This window comes from Diadema antillarum, unplaced genomic scaffold, assembly GCF_040938485.1.
Source record: "Diadema antillarum isolate AM-2024a unplaced genomic scaffold, OU_Dant_1.0 scf00000031, whole genome shotgun sequence".
Taxonomy (NCBI): Eukaryota; Metazoa; Echinodermata; class Echinoidea; order Diadematoida; family Diadematidae; genus Diadema; species Diadema antillarum.
Genome location: NW_027270920.1, coordinates 512634 through 537768, shown reverse-complemented (window position 1 = coordinate 537768; position 25135 = coordinate 512634). Strand labels below are relative to the sequence as shown.

At 37.7% G+C, this 25135-nt stretch overlaps 1 protein-coding gene and 1 long non-coding RNA gene across 2 annotated transcripts in view; both read left to right on the top strand.

Moving 5' to 3' along the window:
* The first annotated feature begins 1350 nt into the window (after positions 1-1350).
* LOC139741582 (uncharacterized) lies at positions 1351-15341 on the top strand. The gene is made up of 9 exons (XM_071652167.1): positions 1351-1687; positions 3149-3256; positions 4516-4647; positions 5805-5950; positions 8218-8272; positions 11185-11270; positions 12510-12562; positions 13777-13941; positions 15101-15341. The coding sequence occupies exons 1-9, from the start codon at positions 1351-1353 to the stop codon at positions 15339-15341; spliced, it is 1323 nt and encodes a 440-aa protein (XP_071508268.1).
* A 4622-nt stretch (positions 15342-19963) lies between these two features.
* LOC139741117 (uncharacterized) overlaps positions 19964-25135 on the top strand; it is a 41551-nt gene continuing 36379 nt past the window's right edge. The window contains exon 1 of the long non-coding RNA XR_011711607.1: positions 19964-20127. This is a non-coding gene — a long non-coding RNA (uncharacterized lncRNA). The remainder of the gene's footprint in view (positions 20128-25135) is intronic.

Here is a 25135-nt window from a genome sequence, read left to right as displayed (position 1 = left end):
TGTGCACGATGCCGGCCGTGTGTTTTGACCATTTTTTCCCCGTCAAATTCGATATGTACATGTTTCATAGTCAAATCTAGACACCTATACCTGTTGGTACTGCTGTCCCCACTGTTCCATCTTTTACAGGGTCAAAGGTCACCCCCGCGATCAGGTCAAATTTTGCAAAAAAAATGCTTTGGGTATGCAATAACTTGATTGTTACTTAAAGGATTTTATTCGGACTTGCTAAGGAGGGTGTATGGGTAGTCATTTTAAATGTAGGACACAGCAGTTTGTGATGACCTCAGTGTTCCGACTTGCATTTCAGCCACATTTCTTGTCGGATTTTATTTCAAACTTGCTATTATGGAGGTCTATGGGGGTTATTCTGGGTAACAAAGGTTTTCATTGACAGCGGCCTCATCTTTCCTACAATATAAAGGATGCATGTCTTATTTCTTGTTAATAAGGCCTACCAGCCTCATTTCTCGTCAGATTTCATTGTATCCCGCGATTATTGTCATTATATTTACAACATTTTGACCTGAAAAGTCATCTTAATGGGGTATACGGCGGACGGGCTTGGGGGATACAGTCATGTGCTCGAACGGGTCCCCGGTCGAGTGCTCTAGATTGGACATGAATGTTTCCCCGAAATACATAATACTATAGTTCAATTGTATTTGTGGCACTAAAGTGTGATGGAGCTGTGATGGTGGCACATCTAAACCTTCAAAACTTTTGAGCGGATTGTTTGATTTTTCTGATGCCGGTTCTCTTTACAGTCATGGAATTCATTTGTACATGTATATAGCGGTAATCCCCCCTTAAAGATGGAGAAACTACAATCTAATAGTAGAGTGATAAAATCAATTCCCCTTAAATCAAACCATTCCATTCTCAGGCATTCCTTTAGTACGTTGTTCCAATAATCTTGTCACCTTTTGCATGCCCGCGAATAGATGTGGGGTTCGCAGGAGTAAAAGGAAGTATCCAAATCGATATACAATAAAGGATCAAAGGTCTCCTTGGATCGCAACAGACAGTTTCGACCTATCACAGATAGCCCTGATAACTGTGATAATCCGCATGGTTGCAAACAGAGGGACGAAAATCTGCCATTAACCCAACCTGTGACGAGAACCCTCTGCGTTTTCGTTGATCTGTTAATCTATAACTGATTTAACCGTGCAAGGGTTGGGTCATCGCTGAACTTTGAACGTGTGCAGAACACTCAATATACAAAAACTGTGATTACGCTGCAGTACTTAATATACAAACCATTCAGGGTATCATTTCCAGAATATATTTTTATGTTGAATGCATGTAGTATTGTTTTCCTCACTTGGTTCGCAACCCACATCAATCATGGCGTCATATTTATGTAATCTATATTCGACAACCTTCCTGTGCTTAGCCACCTGCTGCGCGCTTATTTCCGCGCAAACTCGAACCTGGAATGTGACGGACCTCGGCTGGTTCGGTATCCGTAATCCTGCTTTCACGGCGATCGAGCCGCGGCCGGGCGGTCAAGGCGGCTACGACCTGAGCATCAGCACATTTTCTGCTGTCCCTGAGACGCTGGATTCGAACTTCATAGTAAGGGACATTGGGCGGCAGCTCCAGGAGAAAGACATAAGAAACTTTGATGTGGAAGAACTACCCGGGCGTGTCCTTTGGCCGAACGAAATAAACCTAGTCCCGGGTGAGTAAAAATAGAAAGATAGATAGATACATTGTAGATAGATAGATAGATAGATAGATAGATAGATAGATAGATAGATAGATAGATAGATGATAGATAGATAAATAATGTGGTTTCTCCTCCAATCGGCAAAGATCAAAGTTCCCAACTTATATCAATGCCATTGTGAGGTCAATATGCTGAGTGACTTTGCGAAGTATTTTGTTTGCTTTAGTAATACTATGCCCTTGGAGTCACTTTGAAGGTCATTATTCTGTTTGCAAAAATAGTTTTTCCCCGGGAATATAATAGTATGCATATACAATGTATACTAATATTTTGTTTCCAAATAACAATATTGCTGAAGCATCTCCTCAATTAATTGAACATCGAAATAGGATGATAAGTTCCTGGAAACCTCGACGGACCAAAAATTATTGAATAATGATTGATAACGGAAAATGTCGAATCAATACCATACATTGCAGTCCCTGACACGTTGTGTGTATTACATGATAACTTTCGGATTTCTCACAGACCCACAATGCACAATTGGGAGTATTAAAGAGGAATTCCGTACCAGCTAAACGTTAGTCTGAAAATGAAGATTAAAACCGCAACGACTGAAATTTTATCAAAATCGGATTAAAAATCAAGTACAATTATTGTACATGAATGTTTAAAGATTCGTTAATTCGTTAATTCCTTTTTTTAGCAGATCTCAAACAGTTGATGTGAATATGGATAAGTGTACTAATGTCACCAACTTACCATTCCTCAATGATTGCGTAAAAAAGTCAATTCTGCAATAAAAGGGTAACACAACTCATTTACACGGTAAAATAATGATCAATAAGATACATTAGGATTTAGATTGGTAAAGGATTACGTTTGAAAAACAAAATAATGTGGGTCAAGATTACATGAACAAGCTATATGGCAAAATTATTTGAGGCGATGACATGATCAACTCACTACATGCATATACTGTTCGAAAAGAGATAAGTTTCCTACTCAGTATTCGATTTTAATAAAATTGTAACCGCTGCGCATTTCACTTTTCGACTTGTCCGAAATTGTCCTTCATAGACACCAAACAAGTGTTACTCTGTGTTGGTTATATATTCTTCATTGGTAGCACGATGATACAGTGGAAATTTGATCTGAACTTATAGGGGGATTCCTCAGTGCAAATCCTGCTCAAAGTTTACATCCTTGGACAACATGCTTTACCCATGATGTCCCTACAGGAGCAAGTTCGGGCACCTGATGGGGTCAGGCACGACCCTCTTCAGAAGTATAGTGCTAAACAAGCTGGGGGAACGAGACGATTGTTTTTGTCTCTATTGTTTTACTGCCAAATTGCATTCATTATCATAAATGTTTTGTAATAATCACGTTTTATTTATTTACATGAGTATTGATATCAGTCTTATCAATAGGTTTGTTTTATTTTGCATTTATTTGCTATACCGATGTCAGAGGATGTCTTCGGCATCTCTGGAATCAGATGGTCGGCGACGGGTTTCCTCCTTCAGTCCAAGCGCCGAGGGAACGTTCTACTCATTGACGATTCTCAAAATGGCGGCGGTGAGCATGCCTGCTTTAGTATCTCGTCGTATCTCGTATCTAGTATTTAGTATCTCGCAGCGTAGTAACCTGTTTGTTGAGATTATGCAGATGTTGGTCCTTCAGCTATAATTCAAAAGAAAACCTGTTTATATAGGTAGCAATATTATCATAACAACAACCACATGAAAACAAATCTACAGTGTTTTTACTCTTTCCAACATTTCATATATTTGTTAAAAGGTCCCTCTTATTATGCACAATGGTGGCTGTTTTTTTTTAACGATGAGTTAAACGTTGCATTTCGTATTATACAGTCTTACTATTGCACCACTAATCTACTCATGAAGTATCGTCAATATTTTTTTCCATGATCTTCATTTCAATGTTGTCATGGGAACTATTATCATGTTTTCGTTGTTTGTTTGTTTTTTGTGTTTGTGTTTGTGATGTAATGTATTTTTGTAAGGCAGCTCACCACAAGCTTTGCTTTTTTGAGGTTCTGCCTTCCTGTACAATAATTTCATGCATGTGATTTCCTACATGAAAAAAAGATGGAAAATAAATGTTATCATAAACTTGAAACTTGAACTTGAACTTGATCGAGCATGCAGGTAATTGATAATCTGTTCACATGGGTGCTCGTTTATGTAAATACTTGACACCAAAATAAACCCCATAGTCTGAATGTACTACATTCTACAGTTTGCAAAAAAAAAAAAGAAAATAAAAAAGAGAGAGGATGTTTTACAAGTCTTTAAAGAGAATCCCATTGCACAACATGTTTGTGACATGTCGTAGATGTGTTTAATCTTCGAATTAGTGGCGCGATCTGCACTATCAAGAGTAAACCATACGTACGGCTGTGGTCAGAAATCCGACATTTCTATACACAGAAAGGCTATCCACAAACATCCAATGTAGGTCTTATACATATCGCTTGAAGCTTGATGCTAACCTGAATTATGATGTTCCCAAAGCCATCCCGATATGTTTATTAAAATATATTTGAAAGGATTCAATCATAACTCTAAATGTTGTTTCCTGTCAACTAAACTTGATTTTCATTACATTATATAATGTGTATATAAAGAACGAGTCTCAAATAAGCCATGGATCCAACAAGGTTTTTTTTATTCTCAACATTTTCAGCCTGCCTCAGGCCTTCGTCAGTGTAGTGGAAAGTTCCAAGATGAACATATAATTATGTATATACACTGTACATCATGATATATACTTATATACAACTTTTCAAACTTTTCTGCTTCAATCCATGTCAGGAAAGTATTACGACATCACAACATGGAAGTGCGACATCGGGGTGTGGTTCTATCACCGCGTAGCATGGGTCGACGTCAATGGTGACGGAAGGAAAGACGCGATCACGGGCAGGGCCAGATTTGACTTTACTTGTGAGTCATATCATTCTGTTCTTATTGATCTAGTTTTGATATGTCTTCTCCAAGAGTTGAAGGGATCGTATAGTTTTGGTTGAGACCAAACTGCAGGTTTCTAGTGTATACATTTTTTTTTTCGGTGAGATAAAACCTCTCATGAAATACGAAAGTGCATGTACTTCCAAAAGGAACTCAACATTTATTTGATGAAATTGGTTTTGAAATAACTCCATGAGATATGCAAAACAGAGCAATCCTGATAGAAGGTGGGACCCACATTTTATTATAATCGCTTTGTTTTACTTTTTTTCGGATGTCTCGGCCATTCCAATACCAATTTTCATCAAATAAAATTTGAATTATACACTCAGAATAGTAAGCTCTGTAGTATTTCTTAACTATGGTATGTTGTTTCTTGGTATCTTGCCAAATGTTAAAAGCCCAATCCTCATCTCCGCCAATACTATACCATCCTTTTTCACGTGACACGAGGTAATCGCATAGTGTCTTAAAAAAAAAAAAAAAAAAAAAAAAAAAAAAAACGAGCGTCGGGGATTTGACTCCTACTTAATGTAGCTTCACGACGAAGTCAAGTTATAATACACTGCAACTTCCATGTGCTCTTTGGCGGTACATAGTCACCAGGGGGGGGGGGGAGCATTTCATGAAGTGGTTTATTCAGACGATTTTCTGACAAACTGTTATATGCTATGCTGAAATCATTGCATCTGATTGGCTGAGAGCAAATTTGTCCGACCAATTTGTCAGACAAACTGCTTCATGAAATGCCCCCCCCCCCCCATGAACTGACACCACCTCTTCTTGGTTCAAAAAGTGACTACAAGATAATATTGCCTATAAGGCTATTAGAATACCATTCGTTTACCTATTCTAGTGGAAAACGACATGCTGATTGCAATATTTTCTTCCTTCAGTAGCTCTGCAGTAAGGCCACCATAGATGCCACATATCACTGTTGAAAGCATGCATTCTTGGTAACCATGGACACCAACCATGCCAACGTCAATTTTTTAACTTTTCGATCTTCGTGAAATGAACTGATGGCATTGCTGTCGTTCATCTGAACAATATTAATGCTCAACATGATTAAATACCGGTAAATCTATATAAGTTTAATGAACGTGCTAATGACGTTTGTTCCTGCCTCGTAGACGGTCTACAGAAAGCCGAGATGGTATGGCTTGAACATCCTGAAGATCCTTTTAACGGAGAACCGTGGAATATCCACTACATGTACGACGGACCAGACGCCTTTTTTACCCTCACAAACCTCACAACGCCAGACGGTACATTTGAGGTGAGACCATAATCACTGCTTACTGTGGCATTGAACATCGGACTCTACAGGAATAAGATGAATATATCAAATCCAACTAGACGCACTTTTTCCGTGGATAAGATATTAAAGGGACTGTACAGTACTGGTTGAGGTAGGGATTCATGTCTTGAACATTCCTAAGTGAGATAATGAAAAACCTCTTATGAAATATGCAAGAGCATGTAATTTTAAGAAGGATTCAACGTTTATTTGATGAAAATTGGTTTTCAAATGGCTGAGATATCCAAAAAAGCGCTAATAATAAAAGGCGACATGCCCCAACTTTATTAATATCTCTTTGTTTCACTTTGTTTTTGGATATCTCAGCCATTTCAATACCGATTTTCATCGAATAAACTTTTGATACCCCTTAGAACTGCATGCTCTTTGACATCTTTGGTTTCTGAATATCTCACAAAACGTTAAAAGTTAAATCTTCACCTCGACCAGAACTGTACACACCCTTTAACAAACTATATGCCCCTCTCTACCCAGATGTATAAATTGATTGGAAAGCTGGCTTTGCTTGGTTCTATACTAATGACAATGCCCACTTGTACCACAAATCTTACACTGAAGAGGCCACTTGGCGTAAGAAAGGAAAGTATTTTACACCATTTTTTTAATACTGTTTATCAGTGTGGTGTCTCACTAAAGAGAAATCGTACTCTGCAGACATATGTAACTTTCAGTTAGAAAGATATGCTGTCACTGTCAAGGTGTAAAATAACAAATCCACGTATATGTATCACAGTACTAGTATTGCTAAATCGTTTTCATATAGATTATTCGAACAGTGAGAAATATACTGGGCATGGTAAATGACAGGTTTTTCTCCTTTTAGTGTGATCTTCTCTACCCAAGGTTTATAGTCTCTTCAGTGTAGACACTCTTGTTCCAGAGGCCCCTGCCATTATTACCCCAGCATTGTTAGTACCGGTATACAAATGATGCACAGGATAAGTGTTGCACTACATTGTAAATACCCGAGAGTGAGCTGCATCTCCACTAACGCCACGACATAATCCTGTGCATCATTTGTTTTATAAAATGGGTCGAAAACTAACAGTATTTTTCACGTACCTTTGTAGGTCAATACCAGTCAGCTACATGTAGCACTCGCTCAAGAGTCAAGATGTCCGAAGATGTTCGTCCCAAACATTTACGCACGTCGCACTCGGAAATCCCGCACATATAAGTACTGTACGTATAAGAGTATACGTACGCCACACATGTTATGCACACAAGAAAGGCCGGCCGGCAGCCCGAACTAGAAGTTGTATACAGGATTGGCAGCGCGTATAGTAACGCGCGACGCACTTGTAACAACTGATTGAGTGCGCACTGCTAGTGTAAACATTGTGACGTCAGGCCGTGCATGTTAGTGAGAAGTTAATGCACGCACACGTGACTCATTTCAGCGCTTCCAACTGGCTACATTCTTGAACCCATTTTATAAGTACCTATATCATACAGTCATCTGGGGCGAGAGGGACATGTTGGCTAAAACATCTTGTCCAAGGAAGAAAGCACTAGACTGGATTCGAACTCGGGTCCTCCGATTGAGAGTCAGGAGACTTATCCACTTCACAGGGAATTTTGTAAACATTATTTTCAATCATTCTATGTGTCATAACTTATTTCTACAAATACTTGATACATTGGTATGGCATGAAAGACATAGGGCTCAGACTTTTTAAACCAGAAACGTTCTTAGACAGTGACTTTACAGGGGCGGATCCAAGAATTCTGTGAAGGGGAGGCGCCTTTACAACATTAAGGGTGGGGGCGCACGCCCCCCCCCCCCCCATTTTCTTTATTCTTTCTTTAAAACAAAATTAAAGGGGGGGGGGCTGGATCCGCCACTGCTTTACAAACATTTTCCTAATGGACTCTAATTGAACAGTTATATGGAAGGTAATCTATATCCACTTTAAAGCTATATAGCACTTGTTCCTATAATGGATATGGACACAATGTTCATTGCCCCACCCCATTCCAGTGGATCCTTTCGTGGATGAGTGTGGTCCTGAGAATTCTTGGGTTTTAACAAGAGTCGGGTTCAGCTGATGTAATGATGTCCCTAGCGATTGAGTATATTCTGATATAGGACTACACTGAAAAAAAGAAAAGAAATCCAAGCGGTGTGTTTATGTCTCGTTGTTTTACAATTACGTGCATTTATTAACAGTCTTACAAGATTTGTAATCACTTTCTCACTTCCATTTCATTTGCTTCTTTTTTAGGCAATCATCACTCCGGCGTACTTTACTCAAGTTTTGATCGTGCACTGGATTGAAGGTTGACTTCATTCAAAGAAACTTGACTATTGCATTCGTAATCAATCGCGTGTAATGATGAATTAAGACACCTGTATCTTGTAATTGCTATTGCTTTACCCAACCTAATTCATAATGTGCATCAAAATAGCTTAGTTTGCCGCGATGATAAGCCACAAAGAATGATAATTAGTCAAACTATGTGGAACAGTTTATCTTAGAGAAAATACAGCAAGCTTTGTGAATTTTCTGATTATGCTGGTAAGAACACAGTGTCCCACAGTGTGAACAGAGTGTGAACAAAATGTGAAATCTATGTGAAATCTATTCGCACTGTTAAATTTGAGATTTTTAACATTGGGGGCACTGTGGCATAGTGGATCAGACTCTCGACTCCCGATCGGAGGACCCGAGTTCGAATCCCGCCCAGTGCTGGCGTCCTTGGACAAGATGTTATACCACAATTGCCCCTCTCGACCCATGTGTATAAATGGGTACCTGGCAACGCTATCGGTTGATGATGATGGCAGGGCCCTCTGGTAGAGCAGTGGTAACACTGAAGAGGCTACCCTGGGTAATTAAGACCTTGTTATGATTCTATTATTATTATTATTATTATTATTATTATTATTGTCATTATTGTATTATTATAACAGTGTGAACACAATGTGCGTCATCAAGTCACAGTGTGAAAGCATTAGGTACACCTACTGCGTGAACACTCTGTAAACACCACAGCGCAGTGTGAAGTCATCACACTGTTAAATTCGAGCATTTTCACGTAGTCGACTATGAAAACACTGTGAATACACTGTGAACACACTGTGAACATACTGTGGGACACTGTGTCCTTTCCAGTAGAGTTTGCTGAACATGGAGATGTCGCACAAAAAGTATGATTCAAACTGACTTGGCGTCATCAATTTCAAGGCACTCGCAGAATGAATGTATCCCACTTATAATTTGCATTTGTCTTACATGCTCGTTTCTGTGGTCTTTCTGTTTTCATGCCTCCGCCACGAAGTGGTGCCGGAGGCATTATTGTTTCGGGTTGTCCGTCCGTCCGTATACGTCCGTCCGCTTTCGTTTACGCGATAACTTGAGTAATATTTACTGGAATTTTACCAAACTTGGTTCAAGTATGAAGTATGATGGGGCAATTATTTGATTAGATTTTGGGTGAAATCGGCCGAAGGTCAAAGGTCAAATGTCAAGGTCAAATCATGAAATTGTATCCGTTTACGCGATAACTCAAGACTGGATGGAGCAAATTTCGTCAAACTTTGTTGGACGATGATGTATGATGGGAGAATTACTTGATTAGTTTTTCAGTGAAATCAGACAGAGGTCAAAGGTCAAATATCAAGGTCAAATCCTAAAATTTATCTGTTTACGTGATAACTCAAAACTGGATGAATCAGCTTTCACCAAACTTGGTCCAAGGATGATAAATGATGGGACAATTAGTTGAGTAGATTTTAGTGACATCGGCAAAAGGTCAAAGGTCAAAATGTCAAGGTCAAATGCTACAAATGTTGCAATTAAGTTCCCCCATATCTATGCAATGCCGAAGGTATTTTCTTGAAACTTGGTTTGGACATGTACTACTGCGTAAAGATTCTCCAGAGAGAGTTTGATGTCATAAGGTCAAAGGTCAAAAAGTCAAAGGTTATGTGAAAATGTTGCAATATCACTCTTCTCGCAAATGGTTCAATGTATCTTCGTGGAACTTGGTACATATGCATGTACTGTCTGGCAGGGATTATCTAGGGAATTTAGGGGTCATGGGTCAATAGTCAGGGGTCAAAGGTCAAGGTCAACTCCTCAAATTTTACTAATTCCCTCATATAGGGGTTTATGCAATGCTGGCATTATTAGTTTCAAAACTTAATACATCTATGCATTACCTAATGGAGATTCTCCGGGAAATTTCCAGCCAGAAGGTCAAAGGTTAAGGGTCAAAGGCCAGGTTTCAATGCCTCCCCCCCCCCAAAAAAAAAAAAAAAAAAATCTGTTTTATACCGTCATCACACTCTTTCTTCATACCTTGGAAATTACTCAATGCATAAACTTCCCCAAAATTCCCCAAATATGCGTACCTGCACTCTTAGAAAATTATAGCAAACCCAGTTCAAGACATTTCTTACAAACCTGTCATTTCAATATTTTGCCAGTTATGTGAAACTGTCGTGGATCACACATTGTGAAGACATTGTACTATACGCCTATTGGGAGAATCATGCATTATGGCGGAGGCATCAGTCGCCATAGCGACATTTCTAGTTAGTCACTTCTTCGAACAAAACGTGTATGAGGCATTCGAAAAATAGGGCTATTACTATTTTTGGTTTTTTTTTTTTGAGGGGCACTGTGACTAAACTGGTTTATTCCGGATGTCATTTATCTATATCTATTGAAGAATCAAATACAGAGCCAAAACATTCAGCTGAAAGAGAGATGGTCGAGAAATTAAATGAGAAATAGTGAGAGACTGCCTGGGATATCACTTTTCACGTATGAACTTAGATATCTGACTTTCCTATCAATATTTTGACATGAAAATTATGTAAGGCAATATGAGAAATAAGAAAAAAATGAGGGAAAGTATACAAAAAGTTTACTGCCAAAGGTCAAGTTACTGAATAATTGAAAGTTGAAACACCACTTCACGCAATCAATAAGTGTATAATGACCGTATTAGACGTGGTACGAATATTGAGTAACATAATAGTGCAATGTTTAAAGTGAAACATAGATGGTTAATACTAATATCGCATATATACCTCAGAATATTGAGTAATTCTATCGCAGACATTATAGTCATTAAGGTTGGACCTTGTTCTCTATTTTGGCCTACGATGAATCGTAACGTTTATGCAACATATTCGACATCCCTGAATACTGTGTCTGATATTATTATCTATTGTTAAACAGGTGATACAACGGATTGGTCACAGCCAGACAAAATTTATTCCAGAGTGATTGACTCAGTGGAAGGAGAATCGTACTTTGATGCCTATGTAAGTTTTATATCATGACAACTTGCTCGCATTAATTTGTTCCTTCACGATGGGAAAAAGCACACCGTGATATTGTTTAATCGTGTTGACACTGAAGATATTAGACTGACAATTTGAAATGTCGGAAATCATGGGACTACCTCGAGTCATCTTACACCATTGTGAGAGTCGTTAACAGGATGTAATTATCATGCATTCACAGTCAGACGTACAAATTACAAACTACAGAGTTACAATGAGGTGTACGTGACAAACATAAAAAATGCAAAGGAAAAAGATGTTAGTGATTAAAAGAGTAGAGTTAGAAAGGTTAGAATGGAAATGTCGAAGATAGAAATGTCAGAGGCAGAAATATTACCGAGAATAATGCCGAGGGTTAAATTTCAGAGGTTAAAAAATCCGAAGGCAAAGGTGTCTGTGGTAATTAAAAATTGCAATTGATAAATTAGTTGCAGACAAAAATCTAAAAGTGAAGAATTTAGCGGTAAAAATCCAGTGGTAAAATGCTTGAAGTATAGTGTCATTGGGTATGAAAATATCACTATATAGGCAAAATGTTGTATTCTAGTTTCACTCAAGACTAATTTTATGTTTCATTCGTGCTATACGAAATTGCGTCAATACCTTGGAGTTTATTAGACAGCCATCAATACTTCACACTTTTTTTTACTCAAACCTTTTTACTTCTGAAATGCTAACCTCTAACAGTCTATAACTCTCGCAGTTATTTAGCTCGCATATTTTACGTATTTTAAGTATACTGGCTATACTTCTGATACTCTAACACCAAATCGGAAGAAAATGTCAAACTTTATCAATAATTTTTGAAAATTATTCGGCAATAAGGCACATACTTCAGGCATGAAAATAAAGAATAATTCATTGCTGTATGTATTTCAAAGAGTTTGTTGACGATTTACGAAACATACCTTTGTAATGTGAAGAAGTGGAATTGAGTGATTTTTAAAACGCAGCATATCCTCAACCAATAGGCCCGCACAAAACTTCAAATAAGATGAGCACACTATTTTAAAGTTTTCAAAGTTTCAAAAGAAAGACTGCATAAAAGCAAAGCACGTATAGGCGTATTTTGTGAAATAATGCTGTCGTCAGCCTGTAGACGCAGGCATTAATGATCTTTAAAACACAAAAGGTGAAAAGATTGTAAAAAGAACCTACTCAGACTTTGAGAATACCTCGAACTGTCCTGAAATAATTTCCTGACGTTATCTCTCGTAGGTTGCTGACGTGAACCGAGATGACAGGAGAGATTTGCTTGTGACAGCCAGCAGGTAATTAGCACTAAGGCCCGAAGTCACGTAAGTGGTACAATATTGAACCATGGTTAAACCAAGGACAATTTGTAGGGACGCCAAGTGTCCGCATGGCCTATTTCGTTACGAAATCAGTCATTTCGTCAACGAAATGATCATTCTGTAACAAAATGACAACATTTTGTCGACAAAATGATCATTTCGTTAACAAAATGAACATTTCGTCAACGAACTGATCATTTTGTCGACGAAATGACTGATTTCATATCGAAATAGGCCGTGCGACACTTGGCGCTCCATACAAATTGTACCACCTTCGTGAACTCGGGCCAAGTCCAAGAAGCCGTCTATTATTACTGCATGAGGTTTGATTGTCTCTGGGTTATTTGTGTATGTGTGTATTATTTTTGCAATTGTCATTTCTCGTTGTCAGTATTTCAGTTGTCAGTGAGCGTATCTTCGGCATGGATGCCCTACAATCGTTCATATCCACTCCATTAAGTGGATGGCTAGTAACTGATCAGTGGGAATCAGTGGGAATGCTGGGGGTGATTGTTCCAATCCTCGTGGGATTCATTTAAGAGTACATTATATATCTATTGTTGTGTGAAAATTATTTGCTTCAGAATGGTCTCATATTCAAGTAATGTGCAGTTCGATGTTTCCAGGTTAGCATGCCTGTACAGTGACGGTACATTAATATGTAATATGCAAAAAAAAAGAAAGAAAGAAAGAAAGAAAGAAAGAGAGAAAAGAAATAAGAACCCCCAAACCAAAAAACGAAACAAAAAGAAAACAAAAGAAAGCAAAATGACATCAACAACAACAAAAAACTTCCCAAGTTCTACAACATATATTTTATAGATTCTTATATTACCAACACATTTTGATCTAAGTCAATATGTGGGTCTCTCTCAAGTTTATAAATATCTACACTTTTTTCATGATTTTGTGTTAATATAGTGAATTTTACCAGGGTAATCTTTCTCAGTAGGCCTATAGGATATGCATTATTAAATTCAGAGTTTCCAATATTTTAGAGATGATAATTTCTGCAGCAAAAATGTTACAGGACTTCATTATTTAAAACATCTTTGCTTTCTCCGTCATTTGAATTGAAGAGGTTAAATTATCCTGGGTCATAAAAAAAGTAAAGGAAAATACAAATTTAAGATAGGACTGAAAAAATATGAATACATGTCGGACGTCCTTTTGCTCTCTCCATGCTGCAGTGAGGTTAATGGGAAGCTTCTGGCATTTGAAATTCCCGACGACTTCCGAACTGAGAACTGGACTCGTCACCAAATCGCCGATGGCTTCGTTCCAATAATCTCGCGAGAGGGTCAAGGGTCACCAGGCATTGTCCTTCCGGTCCACCCAACGACCACAGATACGGAGTTCGTATAAGCTTTTCATGTGCTTCATTCTGGTTTTGCTAACTTAGTATTATGACGTCATCCCATTTATAGCATATCTTGTATGTGATTACGTTTTGAAGAGAAGCAGCTGAATTTTTGAAATATTTCCTTTCTGACCAATTTTGATAAAGAAATTGCTATCAGTAGCTATCATCACTTATTTACTAGTATATGGCACCATCCGTATAGCAGTGTAATCATGGATAATTATTGATTTTTATCCCGCATCGCCGAAATAATACCGAGTAACCATTATGCTGTATAAAGAGGAACACTTACGGAATCATGGTTGAGTACAGTGCCCAATATTTATTTCCAATGCAGTATTCTCAACGGCAAACCTCCACAGGGGTATGACTTGGTGTCGCACCTATTCACGAAGACAGCAAATCGTTGTTGTCGGTGTTTTTTTTTTCAATCATTTCATGTTCAATAGTATGGTATTTTACCTCCTTGAACATCGCGAAGAATTATTCAAAAAATTATTGAGTATAAAATTATCTTGAAGTGCGGTAGCATGTTTCTATCGCATAAATTTTTGTCATATCAAAGTTATGTATTATCGCCAAATCAAACGAGACTATTGTAAATCACAGTAACAATTATCAACAATCTGTAGTGTCAATTTCCAATACATAATACCAGAAATTTGCAGGATTGATTCTTTTTCTATGAAATTACGCGCTAGCTTGACCAACAACTTTAATGTGATAACTTACAACAATGTGTAATGAATCAACCATCCACTATTAAATCAATCCTTAATGCCCAATTTCAGTTGAACAGATGAACTGTACATACTACGTCTAAGTGATTCGTTGCCAAGAGTGACGTTAGTTGCCGAAAGATGTTCATTTTTGTTTATTTTATTTCCCTATGAAAATATAAACATATTCCATACAGTAAGATAAGTGTTTTACATATTAGGTCGTGAAATATATATATATATATATATATATATCATGTATATATACGGAGGGTGGTCCGTTTTCAGTAGTGACTGTGATTGTCGCTAAATGGTCTTCTTTTGGGTCCTGTTTACAAGAAGGCAATTTCAAACATATTGTACAGGGACTGGTGATAGAATAAAGATACAACACAATCCTTGATCATCTATCTGTGTCTTTTCTTCAATCAGTGGAAAACCACTTCTCATGGTCACAGGAGACGATGACGGAAAGATATACATCTTTGAGAGCGAAGACTACAACGATGTGAACAACTGGGACTACACCCGAAACGTGATCTTTGAGTCCAGAGGGACGGTCGGGGCCATGTCCGTACAAGACGTTGATAATGATGGTTACAATGAAGTTTTCATTCCGGCCTATTCTCGCAGCAGATTTCATATCATGACCTTCAAGCCAGAAGAAAATTAAAGTCCGACAGTCACGTTTGAGTATAGACCTGCATGTATAATGTTTTATATTTAAGTCACAATGGTCCACCGAGGGAAGTTTATAGGTTGGCAATTTTTGTGTCATTAGTACAATAAATTATTGTTTTGATGTTTGAATAAGTTGTTGTTTTTTTACAATATGTAGATTGAGTTAAAGCAGTAATATTAGTACAACACATTAGTGAAAGTTGAAGGAAATTCGGGCAATTCATTCAAATATGTTATAAATTTTTGAAGTTTCATGGCTACCGATTGCTAGATGAGTAGACTGCTACATCTCGTGACGTTACTTGTGTACATCAATGGGAAAAATAATTCCAAAAAATGCAACCATTTTTTAATGAAAACGGCATATTCCCTCGACTTGTTACTGACAGACTGACATATTTTATCATTCCCTTAACTTTCGGAAACACATGAGTCATGTGCTCTTCCTAAATCATAGTCGTTCATGATATCTTTCATCAATGCATGAAAAATGTAACAAGGTTTTGAATTGGTTTGAAACTATGCACACATTATATTAAATCGTTACATACAAAGTAATTTTTCATCGTAAGTCAAATATTGTGTTGGACTTACTCAAGATCACTTTTGATTTTAATATATCATGTTATGATCTTTGGAATAAGACAAGTAAATAATCACATTGACCTGAATATACTAGTATGTTAATGTTAGACGAAATCAATTTAATGTTCTTTTACATTTTCGTTATATTGTTGCTTATACGTGACGTCACAAAATGCAGTCTTCTCATCCATAAATGGATGAACCAAAAACATTTGATAGTCATAACTTTTCGAAGGTTTGTCCGTTTTTTCTCAACCTTCGCTGATATATTTTACTTTCATTGTATTATTCCCCAAATCTACATTATCATATTGCACTTCGATTTCATTCTCCTTTCAGTTATTATGAGTAATGTCAAAATACTGGATTGCATAAAATGTCAAAACCTTCTCAGAGTGATTGATTATATAATATGATTATAATATCATAATGTAATATGATATGACATTACATAGCATGATGTTATTTCATGTCATGTACAGCTTATGCTACATTTTGTATCATTCAATTGCATGTCAATTATTCGACACTCCGATACATCGAATTGTTATCAAATTTTGCTTTAAAAAGAACACCACAAATCCATATACTACTATAGGTCTAATCAAGTGTTGTCATGCCCACGTGATAGGATTGCTCCGAAAGATGTTTAAATGAATGTTTCAGTTTAAGCGACAATACTTTGATGTATAATTCGATTCAGTGCCCCTCGGAACATATATCTTTAATGTAAAAACACGGATAGTCACAGTTATGACAATTCAAATAAAAACGACTGAGTACTGTATACTATCAACAACTTTCGCCTTTTATTTGCATCGGTGGACTGACATAATTTATAAATGATTTTGATATCATCAACTTATATAAGCCCGCCCATTATCCCGATTACTTTTAGTGCTTGCTATCATATTTGTAAATCTTAGCTTAATTATGTTGTTTATGTTCCAATATTTGTTACGATAAATAACGCCTGACCCCAGTGTCAGGAAGTTGTGATAAAGACACATGCTTATCAACAATGTGGTTTTTTCTTAATATTTTCAAGGAGGGACAAAAAATGTCCAGTTACATACTGATGAAACGCACACATATCAGATTTAAGTTACACGGATGTCTGAAACGTGGTAACGTCTGACTTTCAAGCCACAGCCACCATGGGCATGACACAGAGAGAGAGAGAGGTAGAGAGAGAGAGAGAGAGAGAGAGAGACAGAGACATGAGAGAGGGAGACAGAGAGAGGTAAGAAAAATCGAAGATGTAAAAAGAATTCATTGTATTCCGTATCTATTGCAGTCCGCCTAGTTGCTATACAGTACACCTGTAAAAACTTTATTTAATGTGATTTAATGTGATATGCCCCTCCATATTTGAATCTGTGTAATGTCGTCAAAAGAACTTCTTGTATTTGTAAAAAAATAAATAAAAAAAAGATAATCATTGTTTTGTTGAAAATTACAGAGAGAGAGAGGGAGAGAGAGCGAGAAAGAACACTGTTTTCCATCATTGTGATTATCTACTATTTTTGTTGCCATGGCAAAGTGCATTGTTTTTTTTTGTGACATCATCCGTGCATATACTTTATATTGTATTTGAAAAAAAAGAATCTTTATCAGACAAGTGTAAGAAAAATGAAAAAAATTGTGTCACTTTGGATTATGTCAACTTTTTCTTTTGTTTTTGATGAGGGAAATAAATAAACTAGTGAATTGAATTGAATTGAATTGAATTGAATTGAATTGAAAATTGAAGGGGGTACGGGAAAAATGAATTTTATAAAGAAAAACTATATACAGTGCATGTATTACTGTGTCATGACATAAATTTCTATAACACAAGACTGAAGGTATTGCCGATAATTGATGCAATTTTGAAGCATGTCATACAGAGAATAAATCAAGTCAAATACCTACAGCAGCATATAGAGACAGTAAAGACCAGAATGGTTGGAGGCAGCTTGTACAAACTCGCAATCTAAACGTTTTTATTTAGGCGAAAAGGCAAGAAGGTGACTAAGTAAACTCGCCGAGGCTGCCTTCTTTAGCCATGTGGAGCTACAACATAGGCGCCGGAAGTGGGGGGGGGGGGGGGGGGGGGGGGGCCCCCCCCCCCCCCAATAAAAAGTGGGGGGGGGGGGGCGAAGAAAAAAAATAAAATAAAATATAAATGAATATATAAATATGAATAAAATAAAAGGGGAAAAAATGGCTACAAACGGCAGCTTTTGGACTGTAAAATGTCAAAATTTTCAAGCTCGCTCGCTTCGCTCGCTCGCATCCAGCAGTTGAGCCCGGTGCGCCACCCCCTTAATTTCTAAAGCGAAAAACATAGCTACGACGGCAGTTGTTGGACTCTAGAATGTCAAAATTTTCAAGCTCGCTCGCTTCGCTCGCTCGCATTGAATCGTTATGCCATTCTCCTAATGTTGCTGACAGTATTGCCAGTAGTTGCGCCCCGATGTCCCCACCCCTTAATTTCCAAAGTGAAAGATAAATATAGCTACAAACGGGAGTTTTGGGACTGTAACATGTCAAAATTTTCAAGCTCGCTCGCTTCGCTCGCTCGCATTGAATCGTTATGCCACTCTCCTAACGTTGCTGCCAGTAATTGCCAGCAGTTGCGCCCGATGCCCCCCTTAATTTCCAAAGCGAAAGATATAGCTACAAACGGGAGTTTGGGGACTGTGACATACATGTCAAAATTTTCAAGCTCGCTCGCTTCGCTCGCTCGCATTGAATCGTTATGCCACTCTCCTATTAACGTTGATGCCAGTAATTGCCAGAAGTTGCGCCCGATGCCCCCCCTTAATTTCCAAAGTGAAAGATATAGCTACAAAAGGGAGTTTTTGGACTGTAAAATGTCAAAATTCTCAAGCTCGCTCGCTTTGCTCGCTCGCATTGAATCGTTATGCCACTCTCCTAACGTTGCTGCCAGTAATTGCCAGCAGTTGCGCCGATGCCCCCCTTAATTTCCAAAGCGAAAGATATAGCTACAAACGGGAGTTTGGGGACTGTGACATGTCAAAATTTTCAAGCTTGCTCGCTTCGCTCGCTCGCATTGAATCGTTATGCCATTCTCCTAATGTCGCTGCCAATAACTGCCAGCAGTTGCGCCGATGCGCCCCCATTTATTTCCAAAGCGAAATATTATTATAGCTACAATTAAAACTCCAGTTTTGGAACTGTAGAATATCAACATTTTCAAGCTCGCTCGCTTCGCTCGCTCGCATTTTATTGTTATGCCATTCACCATATGTTGCTGACAGTATATAATTTGTCGATCGTTTCACACCGTCATTCCATAATCCATGTAAGGAAAACTTACAATGTTCCTCAATGACTGCGTTGTTGAATGTATCACATTCCGTAATGTATTGTAGTCCCATTATTGCTCTCGCACACACGCACAAGCATACAGACCGTCAAAATTACTTTATGGTTCCCCCCCCCCATGTTTCGACCCACCGTACGCCACTTTACATATTATATATAATTATATATATATATATATATATATATATATATATATGTACAGTATATATATATAATAGATGTGTGTGCGTGTGTGTGTGTGTGTGTGTGTGTGTGTGTGTATATTGTGTAACATATGCATGGTCTAATCTTGAGCCCCCTCCAATGTTTGCCCCCCCCCCCCCAATCCAAAACTGCTTCCGGCGCGCCTGCATGAGCTACAACACATTACAGGTTGATGTTTGCTTGCAAGTTTTAGGTGAGAAAAATACCCTCTAAAATCATAGCGAGAGTAAAACTTTTTTTTTTCATGAGTTTCACCTCCAGGCGTATGACAACGTGGAGACTGAAAATCATAATTTCCATTCAAGAAGTTATTTTTTCTTCTACAATTGCTTTCTTGCTAATAGTGAGGGTGGACGCGTCGAACCGTCCTATTCCTTTGTCGCGATAACATGGGGAAATACCCATGTATGACGATTGACACTAGTGATACATGTAGTATCATTGGCAAATCATACCACGAGCGCCAAACGTACCGACGCATGATCAGTACTACCGGACTTTGGCTTGCATATCATATGGCCTATTAACAATGACTCGTCTACTGTGATTCTGAACAAGAAGTTTACAGTGATTTCTAATGAGTCCATGGCGGTAGATTAAACAGCAAAACGAGTGTCTCTTGGTGACTTCATATTCATGGTTCATGGGACTAAGTGGTGAGTAGATTTGTTTTATGTGTTTTGTGTTTTGTATTATTGGCAAATCATAAAACGAATGTCAAATATAACAGCTAGCTCATCAGTACTACCCGACTACTGGATGGCATGGCCTTTTTCAGAATAAGGCGTGTATGTATAGCCGCAGGCCATAGAGATGTATACTAAGATACATCTCTATGCCGCAGGCTCGTCTACAATAACACTGACCAGGGTGTTCATGTATGGTGCTTTCTTCTTCTAGGTCATGGTTGTTGATTAAAAGAACAACGGTGACTTGATATATATGGTTCATGAGACAAAGCGGTGAATAGAATTATTGTTTTGTGTAAAAGCGTGGAAAGCTGATTTCGTTTGTTTGTTCTGAAATCTAGGATATTTACAATCTGTGTGTGTGTGTGTGTGTGTGTGTGTGTGTGTGTGTGTGTGTGTGTGTCGGTTGGTGAGGACGTTGGAAACATATCAGTGATTTCTTTATTGTGAAATTTAATCAAACCTGATTTACAGAATGGCGCCCTATTGGGGTGATGACATGCCATGTAAGATGAACAGAGTCAATTTAATCGGTAACTGCATTCATGAGATTAGGCTGAATATGTAAGTCTGTGATTTCTTATAATTGGCCTTTGGCCTACACTCCGTTGGGCGGACTACAACAGTGGTTTCGGTTTTACTATACAAAGAGTTTGAGGAAGTAGGAACAGACACCGGTTTATTGTATGGAAAAAAAAATGGCGGAAGTTAACAATATGATCATACCATATCAAATACAGGCTAATGTGTATCACATCCGGTAGCATGTGTGTTTAGTCTTACAAGAATTTTTGTGTGCACTGAGACATCTCACTCGCCTGCAAGACAGCCTTTTGTCAAGACCCTCTCGCTGTAATGGGCGAGTGAAGCGAGCCCAGCCGAACGCCACCCCACTCTGCTGGGCTCTCTTCACCAGGGTGCTGTTCGTTATTCCGAAGGTTCGATATTCCGAAGGTTCGTTATTCCGAAGGTTCGTATAATCCGAAACACACATATTCCCTATACCTAGAGGTTCGTTAATTCGAAAATGAAAAAGGGTTCGTTAATGCGAACATTTGTGGCGTTATTCCCAAGGTTCGTTATTCCGAAGATTTGTTAATCCGGAAATGAAATTCGGAAAAACGAACCTTCGGAATAACGAATCTTCGGACTGAAGAGCCTTCGGAATAACAAACCTTCGGAATAACGAGCTGTAACCCTTCACCATACAGCGAGAGGGCCTTGACAAAAGGCTACCTGCAAGAACGCCTACTAGAGAATGAACTGGAATGATTTTGAATGTATTAGTGAGAAACATTTTCGAAATTTTAACTCAGAAACATATAAAGATTAGATGTGTTAGAAATTTATGAATTATTCATGAAGTCTCTTTTAGTTGTACTCGACGAGTGTGCGCCACAGTATAAGAAATGTAAAAGGAATCCTGTCCCTTGGTGGACAAAAGATTGTTCGATAAAGATTAAAGAAACAGAGCAAAAAATAAGTTAAGAACGTGTCTCTGTGAAGAAAATTTGAAATTTTACAGGCAAAAGAAAGCAGAAGCCCAAAGAACCATAAGACAAGCAAAACAAAAATATTGGCAGGCCTGCTGTGCAAAATTAGATAGATTTACCCCAACCTCGCAAATATGGCGTTTTGTTAAAAGACTAAACGGTTTATCAGTGAAAACACCTAATAAGCTCCCTGTTCTGATTATAATGACAGATTTATAATCAAAGATGAAGAAAAGGCAGATGAATTTTAAAAAAGTTTTATTTCCAAAGGGAGAAGATACTCATAATAGAACGGATAGAGAAATTGATGAAGAAATTAACAGCCTCCCTTTTAAGAAATCAGGTCATATGATGCTGTCAATCAATGAAAATTTCCAAATGAAAGAATTAGAGAAGGCCCTGCAGATGAAATCTTCTACAACACCTGGGGAAGATCAGATAGGATACCAGGTATACAAGAACCTTCCAAAAATAGGCAAAGACATGATGCTTTCTATAATAAACAAAATATGGGTGACCGGTGAAATTCCAGCATCGTGTAAGCATTCAGTGCTGATTCCGATTTTGAACAAAACAAAGACCCTACAAAAAACTTTCATACCGCCCCATTGCTTTAACATCATATTTTATGAAAACAGTGGAAAGTATGGTAAAAAAGCGACTCCAGTTTTATTTAGAAAAGTATACTCTTTTGCCTCCAATACAGAATGGATTCAGAAAGGGACCCTGTGTAGTAGATAACATTGTTCATCTGGAAAATGATATACAGAAGAATTTAGAAACATGAATAAAGACAATAGCAGTATTCATAGATTTAGAGAAGGCTTTTGATTCCCTGTGGGTCAAAGGACTTTTATTTAAAACTGAGTAAACTTGGACTGAGGGGTAACATACTTCTTTACTTACCTACGTGTAATTTATTGTTACGTCGTACATTTCAGGTACGTGTAGGAAATCAGTTATCTCCCTCGAAGGAAACCAGTCATGGTCTTCCACAGGGTAGTCCACTCAGTCCAGCGTTGTTTAACGTAATGCTTCATGATATCCCCACTTCACCTAGTGCGCATAGTTTGTTATATGCAGACGACTGTGTAATTTGGAAACTGGAAGTGATTTGAGAGAATCCAGCAAATATATCCAAGAATATTTGAATACGCTGAATGATTGGTTTTCATCATGGGGTTTAAAAATATCATATGAGAAAACTGTTCCAATATTATTTTCTCTCTCAACTAGAGAAGAGCAGCTTGAGATAACGCTTGATGGAAACAAACTCATCCCTCAGAAAGAACACAAAATACTTAGGTGCCATATTTGATAGTAGACTAACTTGGAAACCGCAGAGATGGGAGAAAAAAAAAACACAGCATATTAAAATGTATAGCTTACGCTCATATTTGCATCCAGGTTCAAGGAATTTTACAGGCGTGTATATAGAGCCATGCAATATACGTTCCCTCATGGATCATGCTTGTGAGGCATACGACTCCGCATCAACAAATGTAAAGAATGTTTTGAATTCCATTCAGTATCAGTCTCTCTTAGTCTGTGCTGGGGAAAAAAGGGAACCTCTCTCAGAACCTTACAGGTAGAGTTAGGGGAAATGCCTCGAGATTTACGTCGTGAAATGTTTGGTGTAGGATTAAAAAAAGACAAAAAGCGTGTTGTTACTATCCCGAATCACCCTCTCGCTGAACAGTTGGAAGATTATTGGCAATTCAATGTTCATAAAGGTAAAAACACCAGAGAACCTTTTGCACAGAGAGCATTGAATTTGTCGGAAGATTTGAATTATAATGTAGAACAATTGATTATATGAATATAAGAACGACCCAAGTCCAATTTTTGGCCAAATTCAGTTTGACATGGGAAATTGTAGCTTATGCATGGACTCATCTTGTGTATAAATGATAAATCCTAATTACCCCCTGAAGTGCCTGAAATAAATGAGTTGAATCTTATATGAATGTAAGAATGAAGGACTTGGGTCATTCTTACATTCATATTATAGCGCCCTCTCTCGTCCTTCTCTCATCTCTATAGCAGAATATCATGTATATGAATCAAAGAACGACCCAAGTTCATATGAATCAAAGAACGACCCAAGTCCATCACACAAAATGGCCTCTCCACAATTAATGTTAATGTTAATTGTCATAATAATATATGTTCTAATTTGTAGATACAATGTTGCCTTCCCATCACAGTTCAATAGAATATTATTAGACAAACAAAAAAGATATGAAGTTTTTTTTTAGTTTACGCGAAATGGTCTTCCATGGACTTGGGTCGTTCTTATATTCATATACTCAATTATTTATGACAACTCCAATACCGTTGTGGCACTATGAAATGGCGGTATCGTATCCACGGAGTTAACTGATTATATTTCGAAGAGTGATAATATTTTGTATCAAAGACAGCGAAGTTTAGAACTGATCAATCAAAAATGGGCGAATGTCCTTATATACACGGACGGTTCCAAGTCTCCAGACAAAGGAAAAGTAGCTGCTGTTTTTTTGTCCCATATTGCAATCACCTAGAATCTAAGAGACTCCAAGATAATACTTCTTCATACAGAGCTGAATTAATAGCAATTGTGCTCACTCTAATAATTTATACACTGGCTAAACCAACTGCCAGGTTTGCATACAGGAGCAGTAGTATTCTCCGATTCTCTTAGTGCCATGCAAGCAATAAAAGATCGGGAAGAACAGAATGATCATCTATGAAATATTGATGTTGTATACAAATCTACGCCATGAAGGACCTCGGGTATATTTCGAGTGGATCCCAGGTCACTGCGAGATCCATCCAAATGAGGTGGTAGATAGAGCGGCTAAACAAGCCTTAACACACAATCAAGTAGAAGTTCAAAACCAATTAAACAAAAGTGAGTCAAATAGTATTATCAGATTGTATTGTATGAAGAAATTGCAAAAAAAAAAAAAAGATGGGAAGAAACAGTCTTCCTTCTAAAAAAAAACATACAGAATTGTGTATCAGTGACATTCAAATGTGTTTTAAATATTTTTGAATAAGTTGTTGTTCTTTCACGATATGTAGATTAAGTGAAAGCAGTAATATTAGTACAACACATCAGTGAAAGGTGAAGGAAATTCGGGAGATTCATTCAAATGATATAGATTTTTGAATTTCCGGTGCTACCGATTTCTAGATGAGTAGACTGCTACAGCTCGTGACGTCACGTGTGGATATCAATGGGGAAAATAATTCCAAAAAATGCTATCATTTTTTTAAAATGAAAACTACATATTCCCTTGACTTGTTATTGACAGACTGACACATTTTAAATGTAGTATCATTCCCTTGACTTTCTGAAACACACGAGTCATGTGCTCTTCATAAATCATAGCCCTTGATGATATCCTTCGTCAATGCGTGGAAAATGTAACAAGGTTTTGAATTGGTTTGAAACTTTGCATACATTCTTTTGAAATCGTTCAAAACTTTTCAGAGTA